Genomic DNA, 12802 nt, shown 5'->3' on the forward strand with positions numbered 1-12802 from the left:
TAATTTCGAGGACGTTATAGTCTAGCAAAGACAGAAAAATAAAAAGGCATTTACTATGAAGTACATTAATTGCTTATTCTTGGCATCCAAAAGTATAACTCCAAGTAGATATTCCAACAAAGCCTAAATTAAAAGGTGTGAAAACCAATCTCATTGTCTTCTTAATCCTCCTTTCTCAATTATCACCTTTTTCCAAGTTTGCCATAATCATTAGCGATTATAATTCCAGTCCCCTATTTTCTATCACTACGAACACATTTTACGATGTCTCCCCTTTGATACGCGTTCAGTTGTACATGCACAACATCGGCCCAGGGGCCAACTCATTCTTGGATTACTAAGACTGCATCTTCACTTTCCTTTATGTTCAAGATTCCCCTCTAATACACATTTATCCTCTATTTCCATAAATATCCTTTTGGTAACATTTCCTTTCTCAAAATATCCAACCAGAACTCTCAATATTTTCTGATACAAACTATACCTTCTTTTAAAGTTTCCTACACATTATTGGCCGTCATGGTCCCAGGGGGCTTGCTCAAATGTTGTACAAGAGTTTGTGTTCTCTGCTCTAATTCAGGCATATTTGAATTCCATATACATATTCCATTTCCCTTTGCCATTTCTATCAATTTCTCTCCCATAAAACTAACCCCTTACCTTCATCAAAATATTCTTAAAAATTAATCTTTTCTATACTTCACCTCTTTTGTGAGATATGGAACCTATCATTTCAGCAATCCTAATGCAGCTTACAAAAGGAGCATTCTGTGTAACACACTTAGCTGAGTCCTGCCTCGCAGACAGCAGGCATGCAGATCGTTAGAAATCTATGTACAAGTCTGTGGCTTGAGAACGTGAAAATACTTGTACTAGTATTTTGTAGTACTAAAATACTAGTGGCTTTTTTAAACTAACTGCCACCTTTTGCCTTTATCTGTCAGTGGTTCTAACCAGCCATTTAAATGACCCAATCTTTCCATCTAATAAGTACCAATAACCAAGGCATCAGGGCTGACTGAACAAACATAATGACTGTAGACAGGCTCCTTATTAGGGCATGTACAAATTCGTCAAAATACAAGCGTTATTCTCTATGTCTATTTTAAATAACTATAGATCTTAGTATAGTTACGGAACAGTAAAGATTTTCTGGTTAAGTTTTTAATTTCTCTTGCCCACCCCCAAAGAAACAATGACTTTCTTTGCCTTTAGATTACTTCTGGCTCCATTACTGTACTTTTGGCCCACACAGGTGAGCCAGCCCTAAGCCAAAGCACAGCTGTGTGAAAGTAGGTCTGTACTGTAAGAAAGAAGAGGTAAGAAGAGTTAACAATAATTATATATACTACCTCCACATGCTTGCATTCATTTTTAAATGTTACCTAAATAATACGGAGGAGTATTTGCGTGGCTTCTAAAAGGCTAAGGGGCATCACAGTGCATGCATCAAAGATATAAACTATTAAAATCACATAAACACTTCTTAGAATAACTTAGGGCGAGATCTTAAAATTCTTCCCTGCTGTCAAAACTGAAAAGAACCACAGAGAGCCCGCAGTTCCATTGCCATATTTTAAATTATCTGGGCACAGGCCCATGAATCTCTCTGGTCTTTTAAGAGGTAAAAATTACTGAGTCTCCAAACTGAATTGGCTGGATGTCTGTCCAGGTGCTGAAAACTATGTAGGGTGAACCAGGCCCTCCTTCAGAGCTAAGGCTGTAAGAGCATTTGTATGAAACACCCCTTCTGAGAAAAGGCACTGATGTTATACTTGGCTAGGGGAAAACCAAAGGGTAAGATAGAAAGTTCTAGGTTTTTGTTTTGTTTTTCTTCCCTTTCTTTCTTCTCCCCAACTTCCTACCCTCTCCCTAAGTAGCCAACTCTTTAAAAAGCAACATTACATTTTGTCATCAAGGGATTCTACCTTTCAAAATATTTATGAAATGATGTTATTTATTGCAGACAAAGTTTGTAAACGAGAATCTCCATCCACACATAAGAAAACAGATAATAAAGAAGAAGACGGGCTGGCAGGGAAAAAAATATTTCTCCAAAGTGGTATGAATTTGGCATTAATAGGAAGCCAAGTCTGGACCACAGAGATAAACATCTTTTGTCAGGGCATTTCCTAGATGAGTTTTGTTGAGATAAAGCTCCATTTAAAAGACAGTTGCCTGCATACAATTCCTGGGTTGTGAAAGTGCTGAATTTGATCCAGCTAATGAATAAAAAAAGTTAACCTTACAAAAACTACCAATTATAAAGTCATTTTCTGATGGCCATTTTTCAGATTCTCATAAGGGACTGAGATCTAAGTAGCAATGCAAAGGAAAGAGAATGGCAAGGAATGAGAATGTGAAATCCATTAAATGTATTGCCTTTTGAGAAAATATTTAATTTTTTATTCAAACTGCCAAGACCGCAGTCTTTGCTTCCTTAGACTTTTTAATTTAATTTCAATGAATGAAAACCATTTTCTTACATAATTAGAATATTAAATTATTGTTATTCTCTCTAACCACTTCTCACGTCATTTAACGAAAAAGTTTTCAAATCCCTGTCCATTCACAACTGAAATTTTACTTGAAATAGAGTTAAATACGGTGTTACTATACTCCTTCTTTTCTTCAAGTTCTAGAGTTTTAAAAAAAATTCTTCCAAAACAAGTTTCATTCATTCATTTCACACAAAGGTATTATGGTCTTCCTCTGTGCCAGGCCCTGAGGATAAAGTCATGCAGAAAGCTGTGGTTCCAGCCTCCTACGACTCATGGTCTACTGGGAGCCAGTAAAAAAAAAACACAAAGAATTCACAAAAATGGGGTAAGTGTTTGCACAAGGACAAACACAAGATCCAAGGAGAATGGAGAGCAGAAGAAATCACTTAACTTCTTACCAGTGAGGTTGGGGAGGGCTGAACAGAGGCGATACTGGTTCAACCAATCTTCAGAAGCTATTTTTCCCACCATTTGAAAGCACAGGTGTATAGCATGAGGGGAAGAAGCCCTTAACCATGGGACCAGTGACACTCCACTCCCTATGACATCACTTAACATCCCCAAGACATTGTATCCTCCCCTCCTGACCAGTAATAGCAAGACAGTCTGTTCTGTTCTGGAAAGGATTTCTGGAGATCAAAAGAGATAATGTGGATGAAAGCACAATACAACCTCAAGGAATTTGCATTCAGAACAGCACGTTTTTAGAGCAAAAGAGGCTCTAACAACAGACAAGCAAGGCAATTTGGATGTAGGAGAGAAAGGCCTGCCATAATCCAGTATGAGTTAACATTTTTGTTAAGTATAAAAAATCCACAAAACCCAGTATCTTCAGATTTGAACTTACTTCTCTAGAACTTTTATCCTAGAAAGACAGAACACAGCAATTTGTTCTTCACATTCATCATTCACTGCTTACGTTTCCTTGGCTTTCTCATCTACAATCGTTTCTTTTCTTTTTAGCATTTCGTACCACTGACTGAGGCTTCCTCTTCTAGTAGTTCCCATTAATCATCTCCTTTGGCTTTATGCCCTTACATAAGGGAAGAGAATTCAGAGGTCTGTTGAGAAGGCCCTGGTTCTCAATCAGCTCTTGTCTGAAATAAATATGTATCATGTAAGCATTCGATCTCTGGGGCACCCAATTCCAACACCCTCATTTGAAAATCTAGGGGCTTTTCTGTGCCCTTTGATTCAAGGCAGTATCTCCCAGAAGCTACTGATTAACTTCAAAAGGAAAAGAACTTCACGGTGAGTGGACCCAGCAGATACCACCTCAACCATGTAACCAAGGTCAACACCACCATTAATAACACATGTCGACATCATGTACCCCGATACAATGTGCTGAGTGAGAAAGGTATGACACTACTTCTCTGGCATTCCTGCCAAAAGTGCATAACCTTAATTTAACCATCAAATACCAAACAAATCCCAAATAAGGGACACTCTACAAAATAACTGACCAGTAGTCTTCAAAACTTTCTGTCATGAAAGACCAGGAAAAACTGAGGAACTGTCGATCAGAAGACTCTAAGGAGACATGACAGCTAAGTGCAATGTGGGATCCTGGGTCAGGCCCTTAGACAGATAAAGGACATTAGTAGAAGAAATGGTGAAATCAAATAATGGTAATAGTACCACTGTTAATTTCCTAGTTTGGTAACTGTACCATCACTATGCAAAATGTTAACCTAGGGGAAGCTGCATGAAGGGCATTTGGGGACATTCTGTACTGTTTTTTACAATTTTTCTGTAAGTCTACCATGATTTCAACATGGATTAAAATAACAAGGTTTAAAAAATTCAAGTGACTCTTCTGGATTTTGCTTTGACTTTCCAGCTTTTGCACAGATTCTCTGAAATTCTTTATTTTACATAACCCTTCCCAGAAATCTATACTTATAAAGTAAATTTATAAGGGAACAGTGCCCCCTTCCCTTCAGGGAACGGCGGGGGCTCTTCTGCCCTCTGTTCCCACACCAAGTCCACCTTGCCCATCCCTTCATTACCTTCCTCCTAAAGAAGGAGAAATCAATCCCAGAGACATTTACTGCACCATGATTACAAGTGAGCTTGACTTAAGAAGCATGGACCCAAGCACACCTCCTTCTCTTATATCCCTGCTTCAAACCCAGGTATGCAGGAAATCAATATGCTTTCCCTCTTTCCCCTTCCCTGAATACCTGATTGAGGGCAAAGAAGGTTGACAAAGGATAGAAAAAACTCTACTTAGGTCTTGAGAATAACTGAATCCTGTCCAGGGACTCCTAAGGGACTGCTTCTGTAGTGTAAACAATGTGATTCCTTGATTTCCCTTGACTGTGGGTTCTCACATACACACCCTTATGATCCTGGTGGGGAGACAATGTCATCTTCACATAGAAGTTAGGTGCCCAGACACCCACATGCATAATATTTTCAACAACCACATCTATCTTTTACACAAATAACTATAAGAAACAACTATAACATATCCTCAAAGCAGAGCAAAATATCTATGAAAGTAATTTAAGCCCTGAAAAAACAATCTGCATTACCTTCTTAATAAACGCCACTGAAAACGTATCCCAGGATACAATTCCATGGTCCATCAGCTCAACAAAGGCTGTCAGGGTGAAGGACAGCATGTCTCCAAAGCTGGAAAACACAGAGAAGATTAATGGAGATGGAGAGCTGAGCAGAAGAACAGACACACAAGTGAGAAAGCTTTAAATAAGTGGATACAGAAGAATTATAAAAGATCATTGAGATACACAGCTAGGCCTCAGGAAACTTCTTAAAAAATGTGAGTCAACGGAAAGGAGGAAGGTGGGTTTTATGGAATAAGCCAGGGCCTCAGTGGGACAGACCTGGGCTCTCACAGATTCTCACTCTGGTGAACTATGTCATACTGGGCAGTTCACAAATCTCTCTGAGCCTCTGTCTTAGCTGAAAAACTGAATAGTGATACCTATTTAATCACAGGGCTGCTTGTAGAGCACTTAATCACATGTGTAGTATATAAGCATTCAGTAAATGATAACTTAAAGAAAAGCTTTTCAGCAAATGAAAGTTAGAGTAACCAAGAGAGGGCAATGTGCTTCTTTTATTATTCACGGTATCTAATAATTAGAAATGATTCTATTAAGAGTATTAGCACTTTGCACAGGATTTGAGTGGTCTGTGTGTGTGTGTGTGTGTGTGTGTGTGTGTGTGTGTGAGAGAGAGAGAGAGAGAGAGTGTGTGTGTGTGTCAGTGCAGACACACACACAAACACATAGGTACAAATATATATGTAAGTAAGCATATTCATTTCTGTTACCCTGGACAGCATTTTATTAATAGTCTTTATAGAATATCTGTAGAAATAATGACTGTTTGCTATAGACTTGCTGTGATTTGGAAGGCTATAGGAAGGGTCTAATGTTTGAGTTAGAAATCAAAACAGATATGAGACAAACAGTTCCACCCATGACCCTTATCAGACAATATCCTAGTTTCTAATGCGTTCAAAACCACGCTCAACAGACACTCAGAATCTTTTAGAGAAACTCACCTCTACTGTAAATCATCATCATAATAAACGTTAACTCTCAAGATAAGTACTGTCTTCAAGTACATTGAATTATGCCCATCAGGATTTCTGCATACTATGCAACCTCACAGATTCATGTGCTTTTTAAAAAATATAGTTCAGAATTTGAATCTGTAAACTCATATGTACAATTGCTACACTACAAAGTCTCATAGAATGTTTAGATTGAATTTTCCCATCTATTCTCAGTTAATAGTATAGAAAACAGGCTCGTGTTTCTTTTTTGTTTGTTTATGTATGTATGTATGTATGTATGTATGTATGTATGTATTTTGATAGACAGAGAGAGCAAGCAGGGGAGAGGCAGAGAGAAAGGGAGAGAGAGAATCCCAAGCAGCTTCCACAATGTCAGCGCAGAGCCCAGCGCGGGGCTTCAACCCACAAACTAGAAGATCATGACCTGAGCTGCAACCAAGAGTCGGATGCCTAACCAACTGGGTCACCCAGGTGCCTGAGGCTGATGTTTCTTTTAAAACGGCTTCATATGGGGCCCCTGGGTGGCTCAGTCGGTTGAGCAACCGACTTTGGCTCAGGTCATGATCTCACGGTTTGTGATTTCGAGCCCCACTTTGGGCTCTGTGCTGACAGCTCAGAGCCTGGAGCCTGCTTCTGATTCTGTGTCTCCCTCTCTCTCTGCCCCTCCCCCACTCATGTCTGTCTCTCTCTGTCTCAGAAATAAATAAACGTTAAAAAAAAAAGTAAAATGGCTTCATAATTTCCCTTCCTCCCAGTTCTCTCAGCCCAGCCTCAGTAATGGCCTTGGGAATTCTGCATCACTTTCCAAGCTGTGATGCAAGAAAGAAACCTACAGAAGAGGCAACGGCTCTCAGAAGACCATGATCCAAAGCTCCCAGAGATCAGAGATGATGAGATGCAACAGATAAAAATAGACAAAAATGATTATGTGTGCAGATTCAGGAGTCAGATAGCAGTTTTCCCCTCCAATTCTAAGTGGGCAAGCTACTGATACATTCTGTGCCTCAGTTTCCTCATTTATTAAAAATGATGGTGGTGGGGCATCTAGGTGGCTCAGTCAGTTAAGCATCCAACTCTTGATTTCAGCTCAGGTCATGATCTCATGGTTCATAAGATCAAGCCTCATGTTGGGCTCTGGACTGAGCATGGAACCTGACTGAGATTCTCTCTCTCTCTCTCTCTCTCTCTCTCTCTCTCTCTCTCTCACTCTCGCTCTCTTTCTCCCTCTTCCCCTCTCTCTGCTCATGCACGCTCTTTATTAAAAAAAAAAAATCAGTGGTGGTGGTGGTGGTGGTGATCACTCAGGATTTCTGGGGAAATAGAACAAGCTACCACACTTTAAGCTCTTCGAACAGTGTGTGGTGTATATATATAGCAACATGTGAGTGTTAGCTATGATCATCATGCAAAAGTGATCTTCTAGAAAGATAAGCAAAGCCCATGATCTTCAAATGTTTGCCTTCAAATATTCTCTGTCCTTGGAGCCAGGGTTGAGGGGGGGGTGGAACGCAAGGAAAGCCAACCCATGCAGGCCAGAAATACTTTTTTTCAAAGGCTTCTCTGACTCACAGACTGGCAATACTAATCTTACAGGGGCCCCTTACATGGCGTGCCCCCCAAAATAAGTCCCAAACCAGAAAACTCAAACTTACTTGAAGGACAGAACCAAAAAAAAAAAAAAAGTAGAGGGATGAAAAACGTGTTAAAAAGAGGAGAAAGGTCAAATTTTAAAAAAGAATTCCAGAAATGACTCATTCTACAGACAATGAATGACAAAATCCAGACATTAACTTGAGTGAAATTAAAAAAAAAAAGTAAATTGCATCAGGAAAATAAGAGAGCCAGGTATAAAAACAATTAGCAAGATTTATTAATAGAGTATGTTGGTATCAGTATTACTGTGAAAACATTATTACATAATAATGTATAGTATTAGTAAACAATATTAGCTAATGTATTATTTACCGTATCATTATCAGTAAACACTATTTGCTAATTTATTTTCCTTTTTACTTAAAAGAGCGGAAAACAAACATATAATAGTTGCCATTTGCTTATACCTGGCATGTTAAAAGATCTCAACCACTCAAAGTCCCCATATACATGACATTGGAGAACGGCACCCATGGCCTCCATACAGGCAAAACACTGCCTCACTGTTGTCACTAACAGCATGAGCAGTGGGACAGGCAGTGACACAGGAAAGCACACACTCTTGGAATCAAACTTGTCTTTATATTCCCTGGAGCTAGTTGAGGCTGAGAATAGAGATAGTGTTAGTCTTCCTTAACTGCCTTAGAAACAAGAAATAAATTATATTTATGCTCTCTAATTATCTGAAGGAAAAATGACTCTGTCCCCTGCTCAATGGACCCATAATCCAAGTGGCCTAAGTAACATCTAGGATTGTCCTGCTTCCTCCAATGCTCTAGAACTCTGCCCACAGACTTCTCAGACAGGCTGCAAGGACTTGAGAGAAAAGACGGAGAGAAAGTGTATCATTTGGTTTTCAAATCTCCAATCTGCTTTTGGGGCCAGGATTTTAATCTCCATGGTTGTTAAGGAGGTGGAGCACCATTTCTGCCACTGCGATAGGCCTTTATGTGCTTTGTAGTTTCCATTAGTGTGAACGGTTGGTAAGTGAGAGAAGCTTCTTTCGTATCACACACCAAGGTGTCCATGGCAGGGATCGCTCCCTTGGTCCATCTAATAACACTTTATATACATGTTATATTATTGATATTCATATTTTGTAGAAATATTATCTAATAACATTTTATTTATACACATCATATATTTTAACATATTCTATATATTCTATAGATATTCTATATATTTTATATATTTTTATATAAAATATATAGAATATCTATAGAATATATTCTATATATTCTATATATCTAACATATTCTATATATTTTTAGACCATATATAGTCGGTTATACTATAGAACAGAACATATATATTCTATTTAATATATTCTATATAACATATGTATGTTATTAGATATATTTATACATGTTATGTATTACAATATAAAAATATATATACACATGCAAATATAATATAGCATATATATAGTGCATATATAACATAAATATAATTCATTACGACTGGTTGCTGGATGGCATACTAGGTTTCCATGAGGGAGGATTTTTTTTTGAAGGAGAATTTTTTTAAAATTCAACTTCAAACCCTCAGTTGCAAGGAGAAGATGGCCATCCTAAAATTTTATTACATTCCAAATCAAGGAACTCAATCACCTAATTTCAAATGATGCAGGTATAAAAGCTCTTATTGAACCCTGACATAGATGTTTAGTCTCACTCCTAGAGGACTTGACTTACGCTCCAAGGAGAGAAGGCAGGAGCCAAGGCTCTGAAATCAATGCCACGTGCACAAGATCAAGGCTAAAAGGGTTACAAATATAAAGCAAGCACATGGCACGTGCAGAAGCACTTTTATTTGTTTGGTTTATTTGTTTTTTATAAAGTGCTAAGCTAAAGATTTTGCAGTACTGACTGCCACAGATTAAGCCGACTGCAAACTACATGCTGGTCGAGAGCTATGTCACAGCCAACACACCATGTGTGCTGGAATGATTCAACTAAATGTTTCTCATCAACTCAGTAGAGACCATCTTCATTCCAACAAAATTCAGCCAATCTTGAAGCATTTCAATTTAAGCTGCTAAATTTATAAAAGAACAGTGCTTCCAAATGTTTTGATTGGGTGCCAGGCAGAAGTGGAGAAGAGATGCAAGTAAAGGCCACTTTTAAAGTTTTTGGTAAGTCATACTCAATATATCCTTAATTCCCAAAGTTAATGAATATAGTTCTGTCCTGCCCTTTGAATTTCTCCAAATGTTTTTTTTTTATATGTGGTAAAAAGTATATACATAAAAGATTATAAATTTATAAATCACCCTGTAGACATTCCCTTGGCCTTCAGATCATAGCATGAATGTGCCAACGTTCTTTTCACTCCTTTGGTAAAAATTTAACTGTGGATCAATTCTGGAATCCATTCTATTTCTTTGATCTGTCTTTCCCCTTATACCAATATCACACTGTGTTAATAACTTTATAGTGAGTCTTGAAGTCAGTTAATGAAATCCTCCAACTTGGTTCATCTTTGTTGTTTTTTCAAAACTATTTTGGCTACTCTAGGTCCTAAACATTTCCTTTAAATTTTAAGATTGGTTTGCAATTTCTTTTTAAAAAAATAATATTGCACTGAACTTACAGATTAATTTGGAGAGAACTGCTATCCTAACAATGTGTGTGTCTTCCAAGAAACGGTATATTCTCTACTTATTTAGGCCTTCAATTTCTTTCAGTCATGTATTTGTCAGTGAAGAGATGCTACATGTCTCTTGTTAAATTTATTCCTAAAAATTTTATAATTTTTGCCACTTTGTAAATAGAAATTTTCAAAATTTCATTTGGCTATTAATGCATACCTATACATCACTTTTATACACTGATGCTGTATCCTGAAACCTTGCTAAATTCAATTATGAGATCTAAGACTTTCTTTATAGATTTACAATTTTCTACACAGATAATCATGTCTTCTATGGTTTTACTTCTTCCTTTACGATTATTATGTCTTTTCTTTCTTTCTTGATTTATTGCTATAGCTAAAAACTCCAACACAATGTAACAGAAGTGCAAAAAGCAAACACATTTGCTTTATTCCCAATCTTTAAAAGGGCAGAAGTTAGAAGGAATTCAGTATGCCAACATTAAGTATGATGTGTTTTTTTGTTTGTTTGTTTGTTTTTTAGTAGATGCTCATTATCAGGTTGAGGAAGTTCTCTCTATTCCTAGATTGCTAAGAATTTTTATGAATGGATGCTGGATTTTATGAAGTGCTTTTGCTGTATCTATGAATTATTTTCTGTATCTATTAAGATCATTTTTCTCTTTAAGCCCTCTCCTTTGTTTTACTAAACACTGAATCACAGTGACTGCTTTTCAAACATTGAGTGATTTCTGGGATAAACTTTCACTGGCCACAATGTATTATCCTTTTTATATATCATTTGATTATATTTGTTAACATGCTGCCGGGGATTTTTGCACCAGTGTTCATTAGTCTCATTAGCTGGCACATTTGGTATCTAAAGATTAAAATTTATTAGCATAAAGTTATTCATAACATTCTTTTATTTCCCTTTAATTTTCAGTGTATTCTGTAGTGATATTCCCTCTTTTATTCCTAGTATTGACAATTGGATTTTTCTCTTCTTTTTTCCTACTAAATATTTTCAAATAATCTGTTCTAGTTTTAATTTTCTCTATTATTTATGTGTTTTCTATTTCACGGATAGTTACTCCTTTTATTCCCTCCTCCCACTTACGAAATTCACACTTATTTATTCTACCTTTTTAAGGTAGAAACTTAGATCACTGATTTTTCTTGACCATTCTTCTTTTCCAACATAAGCACTTAAGGATATAATTCCCCTCTACACACTGCTTTAGCTGCATCCACAAATTTTGTTTTGCTATATTATATTTTATTATCATTCAGTTAAAAATATACTGCAATTTCACCTGGGTGCATTCCTTGACTCCTGGGTATTAAAGAAGTATGTCTTTTAATTTCCAAACATCTGAGGCTTTTCTGCAAATTTATTGTTCCTGATTTAAAATATAATTTCCTTGTGGTCAAAGAATGTAATCTGTATAATTTCAATCATTTGAAAATTCTTGAGACTTTTTACAGCATAGTATATGGTCTGTTTGGTGAACATTACACATACACTGAAAAGAATATGTATTCTGCTGTTGTTGAATGTGATGCTCTCTATATAAATGGTGACCCAAGATATTTTACAATGTTGGTCGAATCTTGTCTACCCTTACTGATTTTGCCAGTTTTCCTATCAATGAGAAGACAGTGTTAAAATCTCCAACTATTGTTAAGGATTTGTCTTTTTTTTTTTTTTTTAAATTTTTGAGAGACAAAGAAAGGCAGAGCACCAGTGGGGGAGGGGCAGAGAGAGAGGGAGACACAGAATCGGAAGCAGGCCCCAGGCTCTGAGCTGTCAGCACAGAGCCCAACATGAGGCTCGAATTCATGGACTGTGAGATCATGACCTGAGCTGAAGTCGGATGCTCAACCGACTTAGCTGGGGCACCACCCAGGTGCCCCACGGATTTGTCTATTTTTCCCTTTAGCTGTCACTTTTTGCTTCATGTATTTTGAAATCTTATATTAGGTACATAAACATTTAACACTTTTATGTATTCCTAATAACGCAACCATGTTTTATTATGAATTATTTTTATCTCTGACAAAATATTGTCTTGAATTGTTATTTTGTCCGCTACTGATAAAACAACTAAGTTTTATTATTATTCGCATTTGGGGCACCTGGGTGACTCAATCAGTTAAGCGTTCGACTCAGGTCATGATCTCACAGTTTGTGGGTTCGAACCCCGTGTCGGGCTCTGTGCTGAATGCTTGCTCAGAGCCTGGAGCCTGCCTCAGATTCTGTTTCTCCTTCTCTCTCTGCCCCTCCCCCACTCACGCTCTGTCCCAATGTCTCTCAAAAATAAATAAATGTAAAAAAAAATTTATTATTATTCACATTTACATGTATGTATTTTCAAGTTTTGAACTACATGCACCTTTGTATTTATAATACATTTCTTATAAATGGCACATAGCTGGGTCATGCTTTTTCAAATATGATCTGAAATATTTTAATTGCAGTGATTAGTCCATTTAAATTTAA

The 12802-nt window shown here is 37.1% G+C and overlaps 1 protein-coding gene across 2 annotated transcripts in view; it reads right to left on the reverse strand.

The window, feature by feature from the left end:
* The window catches only part of ELMO1 (engulfment and cell motility 1), a 532635-nt gene that overhangs the window by 340635 nt on the left and 179198 nt on the right, over positions 1–12802 (reverse strand). For both annotated transcript variants that reach the window (XM_047095403.1, XM_047095404.1), the window contains exon 8: positions 5042–5141. In XM_047095403.1, the coding sequence (XP_046951359.1) occupies positions 5042–5141 (100 nt within the window). The remainder of the gene's footprint in view (positions 1–5041; positions 5142–12802) is intronic.

This window comes from Lynx rufus, unplaced genomic scaffold (assembly GCF_022079265.1).
Source record: "Lynx rufus isolate CCGP_SWC_20201006 ecotype Redwood Valley unplaced genomic scaffold, mLynRuf1.p SCAF_4, whole genome shotgun sequence".
NCBI lineage: Eukaryota > Metazoa > Chordata > Mammalia > Carnivora > Felidae > Lynx > Lynx rufus.